Genomic DNA, 12553 nt, shown 5'->3' with positions numbered 1-12553 from the left:
TCAAAAAAGCAAAAAAAGTAGTTCTAAACCAACCACGTGTCAAGCAATTGAGGGCCTAGCCAACGAGAACAAGCAACTAGCCCCAGCACCTAGGCACATGGCCCCATGTGGCCTAAATTTTTAGAAATATGGGCTTAATTGCCCCCTTAACAATCCTACATTCACCCATAAAGCAGGAATTGTGCCAAGTTTAACTCTGATTCTAAAGAGTTAATAGCCCCCTTTACAATCCTACAAATTCAACTCTGATTCTAAAGAGTTAATAGCCCCCTTTACAATCCTACAAATTCACCCATTAAGCGGGAATTGTACCAAGTTTAGACTCTGATTCCATACTTGGGCATACTCGAACACAACAAAATATTATTTTCTAGTGTTTTTATTCAATGTTTTTTCTATATATATATATGCCTGCAATGAGACTTCAAAAAAATGTGTTTGTTTTTTTCTTTTTAAATAGGTTTTGAAGAAAGCATCATTAGGTAAGTGTTTATATATATGCTAAACAGGCAATAGGCAACTGCTAAACAGGCAACACATTTTTTTCCAAGTCTCATGGCAGACAGGGAACTTCTATTGGTTGTTGTTGGACAATGCCATTCTGTCAAATGGCATACATACCTATAATTTTGTTTATTACATATAAATAGAACTGCAGATTTGCTTTCCAAGAAAATAAAATGTTCTAATAATTTATATATTTTAACTAACACAGTTATACCAATTAAATGTTTGTCAAACAGGTACAAGCATCAAAATACATCGGTTATTAAGATTATGAACCAGTAAAGTTTTGTCATATCACAATACCAAAGACTTATTAATACCAAATGTTCAAAAAAATCATAATATATAATTAACATTTTTATAATTAATTAATTTAATTAAAAAACATAAGAACATAATTAACATTATTATTATAATTAATTAATTTAATTAAAAAAACATAAAAAAACATAAGATAAATCTCAATATATAGTTTGAGATTACTAAAACCATTGTAGAATATCTGCCACAATTAAATCCTTACATTACTAAAACACGTTTATTGAACACAGGTTTTTTTGAATAGAAATTGATTTCTTGACGAAATAGCACATGCCCATGGTAAACTGGAAGAAAATGCAGTCACCTCTGTAGAATTGCTCGAGAAGTCAAACTTTCAACACCCTTTTTTTGACCAAAGACGATTAGCGAAATTATGGGCTCCTGAACGTGGTAATATTTTACCAAAGACAATTAGCGAAATTATGGGCTCCTGAACGTGGTAATATTTTGTTGTGGTCATTTTGGTAATGTCTTTGAACGACTTTTGCAGAATTGTCAACTATGTTAAGCTTTACTTTTGTTAAGTGATATGGAAAATTATCACTACCATGCATTCCTGAAAGGAAGTCCGCTTCATTAGGACAGGTTTTACATTATCTAATAACTCTTCACAAAAAAAATGATTAATAAAGATACAGCCCTACACAACAAATTGATCATTAATTAACAAGAATTATTCTAGGCTATCAGGTTTGTGTTCAAAAGACTTCTCATCTATACGACTTATTCTTTAACCAAAAAAACGAGTGAGTAACAAATTGATCTAGATTTAACAAAATATGTCAATACTAGATGGACGCACGAAAGCTGAGTATACCACAAACAAGTCTATTACAACTGCCATTGTTACACAAAAGTTCCTGCAGCTAGTTCTCAAAGCATAAAAACAACCCTAAACTCCAAAATCTCATCTGCAATACAATGGTCAATGCCATTTATCTAAACCAAAGACGTTTCCATGTAAGACTAGGATGTGTATTATCCATATATATTATCAATCCAATACTTGCACCTTCAAAATTGTTCTAATAGCCAACAACCGAAACCATCTGCAGTAGCACATTTCAGAAAAAAATTAATAGATATATAAAATAATAACTCTGAACTTTATACAACAGATTTACAAGTTGAATTAGCATAGTGAAATCATATAAATAAGGAAACAACAAAACAACCAAAAAAAAACTAGCTAGCTCATCTTCGTGTCAATTAAACTACAGTGCTTGCCAGAACTATAATTTTGATGATTTAATTGAGAAAAAACATAACGCTTACCTCTAAAAAGTCTGATTATAAATAAAAGAGTATTCTAAGCTATGGCTTTCAAATTAAATCTTACCTGTTAAATTAACGTCGACGATAGTCATCGCGGTCACGACCAAAGGATGAACCACCGCCCCTTGGACCAGGATAACGTGCAAATTGCAACTTCAGACTAGGTGAGTCTCTCTCATTCTCATCAAACTTATAGCCTGAAAACAAAATTCGGATTAGACACAGCTCAACTTTGATCATGGGTATACCATTCAAAAACATTTTAAAGACCAAATGAGTCACTGACTACCGCCAGTGACATATTAAATAAAAACACTATAATTACATCTTCAGGAAGAAAAATAATTGCCTGGCACGTTAAAACAAGAGCACAATCTAACTGTTCTATATTTCTGAAACCCTAGGACGGGGGGATATGGGTGCGGGAAGATGCACAGGGGGAAACATGGGAAATTTAGGGGGTACAGGGGACGGGTATCTAATTGTTTATATATATATCCACAATCCACATTCAATAAAGAAAGCATGAATACATTGATCCATACATAATTGAATTAAATAATAAAATACACTGATCCATATTGACACATACATCATACATCATACTCCACAAGATTCAATAATGAAATACATTAATTCATATTCATCATTCTTGATTCTAAATTGATTTAAAATTTGAATTCATCATTCTGGAATATAATTAGTACTAAGATAGTAAACACTGATGTCATCAATATCTAGAGTCATTACTCAACAGTCCAAACTGAATATTAAAAATGGGCAACAAGCATTAAAGGAGCACTGCGAGAGAACAGGCAACATTTAATTGGTAAGTTAGATAGTTAGCCAAGCAAAGGTAGGCTTGGTAAGTTGAACAAGTGAGTTAGATAGTTAGCCAAGCAAAGGTAGGCTTGGTAAGTTGAACAAGTGAGTTCGGGATTGCAAATTAGTTTAGGTTTTTAAAAATTATTCAAAATTTTAAGGGTTATTGGACAAAATTGACAGAGGATGTGTCGCCCTTCAAAAGGGGTACTTTTGAGCACCCCTCAAAAGGGGTGCTTTTGAGCACCCCTCAAAAGGGGTGCTTCAAGGCGCCCAGAAGCACCCCGTTTGGTGAAAAGTGTCACACCCCCATGGGTCTCCCCACATCTCCCCAAAAGAGAAACCTGGGGAAACATTTCCCACACATCCCCCCATCCCAGGTTCATGGGAAGCATGATATGCATGCACCCCACCTTGAGGGAGTGTTCCCATAGAACACTAGTTTCTGAGCTAAATCCATTTATACATTCAAAAGTGCAATTTTAAATAGCAAAAATATTGTTATCTCACCAAGAATTTCAAAAATGCAATTTAAGCATCAATAAATTACTATCTCACCGAAAATTATATTACCAGATTCCAGCCAAAAAATCAAAAATTTAAAAACATTTCCCACACATCCCCCATCCCAGGTTCATGGGAAGGGTGATGTGCTTGCACCCCACCCTGGGGGAGTGTTCCCATGTAACACTAATTTTTGGGCTAAATCCATTTATACATTCAAAAGTGCAATTTAATTAGCAAAAAAATTGTTATCTCACCAAGAATTTCAAAAATACAATTTAAACAGCAATAAATTACTATCTCACCTAAAATTATATTACCAGATTCCAGCCAAAAAATCAAAAAAGTTAAAACAGGGAGTACGCACCTAAACCAAGAGATTACTTTGACTGTTGCAAGTCTAACAGCCAATAGTATTAAAGAACCATGAAATTTGAGGACTCGTAACAGATAGGGGAACCTCTAGATCGTGGATCACATGAAGAAACAGCATTTAGCTCAGAAACATTGATTTTGAAAAGAAAAGTAAAACATGATATGAAAATACACGTATCCTTAAACAGACCAGGCAAATAGTTTTAATAATAATTCTCGAGTAACAACTTAACAATGAATATGAGTGCGCTAGGATTTTCTTTCCATATGAATATGAGTGGGGCAAGCCGGAGCATAAAGCAAATCCCCTCGTGTTATAAATAAACCAAAAAAAAAAAAAAAACCTCAGCACACCTTGGAGAGCTTCCATTGCAGTTGCCGCACAGTTTGGATTAGCAAAGTCCACAAAACATAGAACAAGAGGCTCTCCTCCAGGCTGTAATTATAACAAACAAATAACAGTGACACTATTCAGATTAGGCAATATGTTGTAGTTACTTTAACTATGCATTGTCTCTATATTGCACTATTGATATAAATAGGAATAAAACTTATTATTAAATAAATAGATAATTTGCATACTTACATTTCTGGCCTCCTTGTTTACAAGCCTAACTTCCTTGAAACCAACAAAAGGGCGGAATATGTGAGCTGCTTCTCTGCGAGTGCACTTAGGTGGGAGGCCCTCAACAAAGAGGGTGTTGGACGCATCTGGTGGTAGATGATCATCGGACCTCCTCAAGGGATCTCTAAGCTGGCTATCCTTGTAACCCAGCCCTTGGCCTTTTCCCCCAAGGCCCGCATCCACACTCACTCTACGTCCCATTAAAATCTGATCATCCAAGGCTGAACCAGCTAAGCCACTACCAACCGATCTGCCAAGCCCCGTTCCTAGACCACCAAGGTCTCCTGCATTTAATCCACTTGAACCATATGAAGAAAGCTGTGGAAGAAATGGTTGCTTGGTCAGTAAAATTTTATTTGCGTATCTTAAACATCATTATTTATAACGAAATACATCAAGTTTACAAATACATGTACAGGAATCTAGGCCGTTACCCCATTTCGAACGTAGCGATCATAAGCAGGTCCAAGGGGATCCGTTTCCCTCAATAAGCGCCGACTTCTATCATCAAGTCGGGGGTCTTCTCGGGGAAGATAACCAGGTCCATCACGGCTTCCAGATGTCAAAAGATCTGTTGCATTCAAATGAACTCGTTAAACAAAATTAATGCATGGATTTTTCTCACGGGTTGCGCATATCAATTTCTTGGATGGCAAAGTATCAAATAATGTTGATATCAAATTTCAGTAGCTTGCAAGTTCATCAATAACTCAATAATAGAACTAATGTTTGAGATTGGGTGAAACAATGCCAATTGTATAAGGGCGTATTTTTACTTCAATCTAGCTTGACTCGCCTTAAGACCAACAAATGCATATAGAAATAAGCCTGCTATACAAGCACTAGAAGCTAACCCGATCGGCACAAAATAGGTTTGGGAAACCTTAAATTCAGCAATTTGCAACTATGGAGAAATGTAAACCAATGGGCACTGTTGTATAGACAGCGTGCATAAACAACCACCCAGAATTCAAGTGAACAGTTACAAGCACCGAAACCACAGTCGCGAGGACGCAGAGCAGTAAACGTCATGCACCCGACATAATTAAGCTTTTATGGGCCAAAAAACATCGTAGATATCAGAGCATGTCTTGGGGAGGGAAAAGCCTTGATCCCAGGTAAAACAGAATATCAAATGGAATCATAGAATCATCCTGAAATGCACCCAAGATCCCGGCCACAGTGAAAAATCAATTTAGCAATTTGTAGGATCAAAGGATATGCATCCTGAAGTATGAGAAACTCATGATTGGATGACCTGATAAGAGTCCTTTCTCAAGGCACCCTTATAGAGTCCTTTCTCAAGGCACCCGATCCAGGACAGACTAGATTCAATGCACTGATACAGACAAAGAAAACCAAAACGCCAATAGGCCCTCTAAACGTATCTCACTTATGTCAATCCAACAAATCCATACAACACTACAGTAGATAATAATAAAAAATAACGGTATTTATTATAAAGATCCGCTGAAATAACGCAAAAACTTTTCTAAATACACGCTTAAAAAGTCCGCATAAGGAAATTAGAGATATCAAAACTTCATAGGACCAATAGCTTAAAATAAACAGACCCTAAAAGAAATTACTCGCAACAGGCCAGCAGTATAGTCCCTGGCCACATAGCATTCATGCCATACCACCACCGAGCGCATGCCCTAGGCGACATCCACGAAGAAAACACCCCTGCAAACCCTGGAAAATAAGCTTAAACCCAAACCCTACATGTTTACACCCTGCTACAAAATCTCCTAAACGAAAGCGTCGAAACATACCGTATTCATTGCGGGGGCGCTTAGCCGCAGAGGCAAGAGCCGCAGAGCGGCCGTCCCTCTCAGCTGCGAATCTGTTCCAGTAGGTATCTGCCATTGTTTACTTTAGCGCTGAGCACTCGAAAACTAACTGCAACGCACACGGAAAAAGCTAGCAAAATTACTCAGAGAAACTACAAACAAATCCAACGCACTGGCAATTTTGGGTTTTTTAAAGAAGAATGGAAAACTAATTATAGGATCGAAAGCATTACATAGAGTATGGGAAGACGAAGGGGTGGATGGCTTACATATCTACTTTGCGGTCCCGAATGAAGGTACCGTGGGCGCCTAAAACCCTAAACCCCGCTTCTCGTAATAGTCTGCTGCTTCCACATCCAAAAGAAAAATGATCAGAACACGCCTCCTCCACTAATATTTAATACCACACGTTAACCCTCAGGTCATACTAACCACCCCGAGTGATTATCCCCGTAAAATTCAAATGTGAGTATTCATTTGATTTATGGGAGTATACATTTGAGTCCAAGTGAGAAACAATGCTAAGTTTTAATGTGTATTTTGGTTAGTGAAAGTAAAGTGCAGTTTTGTATTATTATTTTTTTTTAGCAGTTGGTGGTATAAAATGGATGTTAATATGTTATTTTTGTTTAATAGAATTCAAATTTTAGTAGAAAATTATTTACCTTGTTGTGGTTGATTTTATGGGATGTTATATTCTATATCATAGTTATAAACCAAAAAAATGGTTATAATATAATTTTTAAGCAAAGTTTTTCGATAGAAACCATATAAGAGAAATTTTTGGGAGGCCCCTTTCAAATTAACAAGTGTGGTTATAGGTTATATTTTTTTATTTTATAAGAGCATGAAGAATATTTTCTTTACTTCCTATATTATATATGATAATATTGTACATTAATGAACATTTTGTTATTATCTTGATAATATTGTAAATTAATGAATAATTTGTGATTGCCTCGATGAAAAATAGTCATCTGTTTTTTTTTTTTTTTTTTTTTTTTTTAACCCTCTAATAATATTCCATAAAAGGTTCTAATGAAGCTAAATATAAATGAGAAATTGGAAGGTTTTGGATTTGAAGAAGAAAATGACTATCTAATATTAGAAAGTTGTGTCAATTCCTTATAAAGATAGAATTTTCATATTCATGTATTCTCTTCATCCCTCGCAGAAGGGCTTAACTTGTAACTACCGTTTGCAAGGGATTCATGTCATCATCCCTCATCACCACTTGTGGGCAAATAATGTTTTCCATCTCTAAAACTGTAGGGTTTTGCATTATGTCATTTTGATCTTTTGCATTCACCAAACCCAATGGTTCACATTCTTTCCATCTTTCCAATATAAGTTTATGTTCTTTGTTCTATGTTGAAGAGGAGTTTGTGTATGAGGACAAGAAACCTCGAGATGCCCTACTTATTAACAAAATCGACATTGAAACGTCATATTTTCATAATTCAAAGTTTGAATCATTAAGAATTGCCTTACTATAATATCTTCTTACCTAGTAGTCTCTTATCAATGTCAATCTAAACACTTATTTTGGAATATGTGAAAAGACTTAGTTTAATCCAATCTATACTTGTTTTGGTGTAATTCCACAAAGATTCACTAATATTCATGTAGACTTTAAAATGCCAAATGGAAGGCCGCACTTCGGAATTAAAACCATACTAGCACCTTTATTATGGATATAGTGGAAGGATTGAGATCAAGAGCCCTCCTTTAAAGTTCTTTGATAATCAAATGTACTTTCAAATTTGAGAATAAAGAAACCCTTTGAGTAGAGATAAACCTCACAAATGTACTTTCAAATTTGAGAATAAAGAAACCCTTTGAGTAGAGATAAACCTCACAAAGCTTCATATGTGTTGGAAAATTTTATTTGTACAAATTTGAATTAGAAGTCCATAAACCATTAACTTTGTAAATTACCATTGAAGTTTGGTAAAAGGAAAGCAAACCTATAATTGCTAGCTTTGAGGCCTCCAATTTGGGCACCTCTTTAGATTTCTCCACAGTATATATGAGAGATATGGGAAGCTTAAAAGTAGACGAATTAGATTATTTGTTTGGAATTGCATCCTTCAAAGAAAGAGGTTTTGAGAATAACAAGCCACCTTTTCCACCACTCCATGTAAATGCATACCAAAACATAACCTCTAGTTGTTTAACCCACTAAAGGAGATGTAGGCAATAAGAAACCCTTTGAAATATTCATATTTCTACTTTAAACCCACCACATAAATGGCATAATATAGCTGGAAGCATATGCTTTTCCTAGAAAAGGACTTAACCGTGATCTCAAATATGGCCTTTGTATTGGGGTCTACATTAAAATATTGTTGAATAAAGCTTTCTTCAAACACTTGCCAAATAATCTCTCCATTAAACATTTGTCATGTATTTTACAAGTGGATAAGCATTACGTCAAACACTCTGTGAGCTATATTTCTACAAACATTCGATATACAACCAATGTATTATTGAGGGTTTTAGCTATAAAATACTTGCCATGGGCAAAAAATTATGAATGAATTGAAAGGGCTCTCATCTTCAATGAGCATATTCAAGCACTAGCTTATAGAAGAACATTATATCCTGCAATTCTCATGTAATGTTCCCACTCTCCTCTGTACACTTTAAGGATATGATGTACTTGTTTAATCACTCAAATTCACATTAATTTCCCATGGCAATGAACTCATTGTTGTATTATTAACTAATTACCATGTGAAAGCATGATAATGTTGATTTTTGCAACATGGTGAAATCATTCCATTATTGATGAAACCATAAATATAATGTTAAGATTTGAATAAATTGGAAATTAACTCAAACCATGAAGTCAACCATAATAACTTATCATCAATTCAAAATAACCCATAGGTATTTTGTAATGTCCTCATTTGATACCCTAACAACTTGTAAGTAATTATGTCTATCATTGTGTTATTTTCAATCTGAACATATCATTAACATGCTAAGTTGAACTGGATAAATCAATGCAATGTATATCTATTTTATTTTAATTAATGAAGATGTCAAACAACTTATTGAGGGATAAGGGCCTATATGGACCATGATACCATGAGTGGGGAATAATGAGGGAAATTTTGGGAGGTCCCCCTATAAATAATCCCAAGTCACCAATGTTAAAACCATTTTGTTGATATTTGAATTTGAAAATATCCCACACATTTTTCCCTCTCACCCAAATTATTAAATGAAGAGATTGAGTTAGTTGAAGTTTCTCCTCCCCACAGATATTGAGTTGGGATTATAGTTGAGAAATTCCTCTCACCAGCAAATGAGAGGCATGGGTCAATTACAACAAGCCTAAGAAATTGTAGATGACCATATTAAGCATAAAACTCCTTATTAAGTCCTAAATATTGAGTTATTACATTTTTAGTGTTATAATAGTAGGTCAACTAGAACCTTTCAATATACCCTTACCATATATATATATATATATATATATATATATATATATATATATATATATATATATATATATATATATATATATATATATCGAGAAAGAGAATCTTAGGATCATCTCATCTTATCTTTTGTGTTGGATTCATTGTAAAAAGATATGCCCCCCTCAAAGTGGATTGTATTCATTAATTTGTATCATTTTTAAGGCACTTGCATCATTACATTTGGTGTTAGAGCTTACGATCCTATAGTTTTGCTCCTTCAATCAAGATATTGTGGCTTTTTCATTATAGCTTCATAACAACGAAATTTTGAGGAGACTGAGGAGAAATAGCGAAGTACACGTGCTCAAAATTTCAAATTTTAATTCACTGTACTTTTGGAGATATAACCTAAGGAAGTTAGGGTTTGTGACTATTCTTTAAATTAGTCTCAAATAAGTTATATTTTTATTTCCAATTAACATTTTGTTGGGGAATTTTCATATGTGAAATTTTGTGGAGGCTAAAGAGAAATATCATAATACAAGTGATCAACATTTTATATTTGTTTTCATTATGAGTTCAAATATATACTCTATGTAAGATAGGGTTTGTCACAAATCCTAAAATTAGTTTCAAAATAGCCATCTTGGAATTTCACTATAAATCTTTTTCAATAAAGTTTTAGATTCTAAAATTTTCAGAATGTTAGGGAGACATAGTGAATTGCATGTGGATACATTTTTAGATTTGGGCTCATTATATTTTATGAGATATGTCTTGTGGAAGTTAGGGTTTTTGAAAAATCTTGAAATTAGTCTTAAACAAGTCATTTTGGCCTTTGCTCTAACATTTTTCCACTATGAGATTTTTAGGAGCTTAAGAAATCATATTAGGGTGCTACATGCCAAAATTTTAAACTCAAGAAGGTAAAAAGGCACAAACTTCAAAGATATATCAAGACAAAGTTTAACCATTTGGATTATCTCCAAATTAAAGTTTTAAAGGTATGTAACTTACAATTGACGTAATTTTTTATTGGAATATCCATTCTTGGGTAACTAAAAATTGTGATAAAGAGGAGTATTATTATTATATTCTCGTATGACAAAGGATTCTATAAGAAATACTACTCCTCATAAAAGCTCAAAGGCAAAATCGAAAGAAAATGAAGACTTGGAATGTAGGCTCTCCCAATTAAAGAACCAATTTAATGAAATGAGTCATTAAAAAGCAAATGGGAATAAGATGGACGAAATGGAAAAGAATATAGATAAGAAGATGGATGGAAATAAGGAAGAAATGTGTAAATTCGTTAAAGAAGAAATATAAAATTCCATGAATTTCATGGAAACAATCATGACTAGAGAAGCTCAAAAACAAAGAAGTATGACCGGGATTACAAAAAGGACCTATAACAACTTTTCGGCTCTTGAAAATGAAGTTGAATGTTCTATTTGCAATAACTTTGGTCATGAAGATTCTGAATGCAGGAGTAGGTTTCAGCAGACAAAGGAACAAGCCTCAAGCACCAAAACATGGAGAATAAAGGAACCACAAACAAAAAGATGTGGGATAGCATTTTATGCAGAGGGGCAGGAAAATCTATGGTACATTGACAGTGGATGTTCGAAGCATATGACAGGTGATAAAGAAAAACTTGAATCATATTCTGCTTTAGAAAAGGGAAAGAAAGTTTCTTTTGGAAATGATACTCCTGCAGCTATAAAAGGAAAAGGCACTGCTCAGTTAAAAGAAAAAGTCAAAGCTAGAAATGTTTTGTATGTTGATGGATTGAAGCATAATCTTCTGAGTGTCAGCCAGATGTGTGATCAAGGAACCGAGGTGATATTTAGATCAAATGGATGTCTTGTTCGTGATCTTGATACAGGTAAAACAGTGATCAAAGGTGAAAGAACTCCAAATAATCTATACATATTTGAAGAAGGACAACAACAATGCTATCTAAGCAAGGATGTTGAACACTGGTTATGGCACCGGAGGTTGGGGCATCTAAGCTTTTCACAAATAAGGAAAGCATGCAAATATCAGGCAGTTCGCGGTCTTCCAGATATCAAAATTCCAGACAACACCATATGCAAATCATGTCAGTTTGGAAAGCAAACCAGAACTAACTTTCCGGAGAAGGAAGGATCAGCTAGAATGCCTCTTGAGCTAGTACATACAGATGTATGTGGTCCATTCAGGAAAAGGACACATCGAGGAGAAGAATACTTGATATTATTCATTGACGATTTCTCCAGGTTTGTCTGGTTAGGACTTATGAAGCACAAAGATGAAGCATTCGAAAAATTCAAATCCTTTAAAGCCTTGGTTGAAAATGAGTCAGGATACAAAATTAAGTGCCTCAGATCCGACAGAGGTGGGGAGTTTACCTCAAATGAATTTTTCGATTTCTGTGAAGAACATGGGATAAGAAGAGAATTCTCTACAGCTAGAACTCCTCAGCAAAATGGAGTGGTGGAAAGAATGAACAGAACAGTCCAACAAATGGCTCGTGCTATGCTTGATGAGTCTGGAACTCCTGCAACTTTCTGGGGTGAAGCTGCATATGCTGCGGTTGTTATTCTCAACAAAACAAATGTCCGGGTGAACATCACTCAAACCCCTCATGAGCTCTGGTATGGTGAGACTCCTTCAGTAAAGCACTTCAAAATCTTTGGGAGCAAATGTTATATTAAGAATACTGATGAGCAACTTGGCAAACTTGAACCTAGAGCAGATGAAGGCATTCTTCTGGGTTATTCTCCACACAGCAAAGCATACAAGTGCTACAATAAAAGACTTGGAAGAATTGTTGACAGCGTTGATGTAGTGGTTGATGAGAAGGGATACATTCCTAGGCAAGTAAATCATGAAGATATCGAAGAAGATGAAGACTA

General features: G+C 34.8%; 1 protein-coding gene across 2 annotated transcripts; it reads right to left on the bottom strand.

Moving 5' to 3' along the window:
* Positions 1-1575: 1575 nt before the first annotated feature.
* LOC149220241 (RNA-binding (RRM/RBD/RNP motifs) family protein) lies at positions 1576-6650 on the bottom strand. Of its 2 annotated transcripts, none has more exons than XM_089384709.1 (7): positions 6492-6650; positions 6205-6331; positions 4864-5000; positions 4391-4747; positions 4159-4240; positions 2168-2300; positions 1576-1877 (listed from the first exon to the last, which is right to left on the bottom strand). In XM_089384709.1, exons 2-6 carry the CDS (start codon positions 6296-6298, stop codon positions 2176-2178), a joined length of 795 nt encoding a protein of 264 aa, XP_089240835.1. In that variant the 5' UTR covers positions 6299-6331; positions 6492-6650; the 3' UTR covers positions 1576-1877; positions 2168-2175. The 2 variants fall into 2 exon arrangements, with proteins under 2 accessions (XP_089240835.1, XP_089240836.1); XM_089384710.1 differs by having other exon boundaries at positions 6456-6594.
* Between the last annotated feature and the right edge of the window lie 5903 nt (positions 6651-12553).

The sequence above is a fragment of the Pinus tabuliformis genome, chromosome Q, assembly GCF_031772625.1.
Source record: "Pinus tabuliformis cultivar Carrire ecotype Pingquan chromosome Q, CPIR1, whole genome shotgun sequence".
Classification (NCBI taxonomy): domain Eukaryota; kingdom Viridiplantae; phylum Streptophyta; class Pinopsida; order Pinales; family Pinaceae; genus Pinus; species Pinus tabuliformis.
This window is presented reverse-complemented; position numbering and strand designations above follow the sequence as displayed.

Bases quoted from the DNA above. Each gene is read 5' to 3' on its own strand.
- LOC149220241 (XM_089384709.1), bottom strand. From the start codon at position 6,298: ATGGCAGATACCTACTGGAACAGATTCGCAGCTGAGAGGGACGGCCGC. The intron at 5,001-6,204 runs GTATGTTTCGAC...TGAATGCAACAG, and splicing joins GCGCCCCCGCAATGAATACG to ATCTTTTGACATCTGGAAGC. The intron at 4,748-4,863 runs GTAACGGCCTAG...TTTCTTCCACAG, and splicing joins ATCGCTACGTTCGAAATGGG to CTTTCTTCATATGGTTCAAG.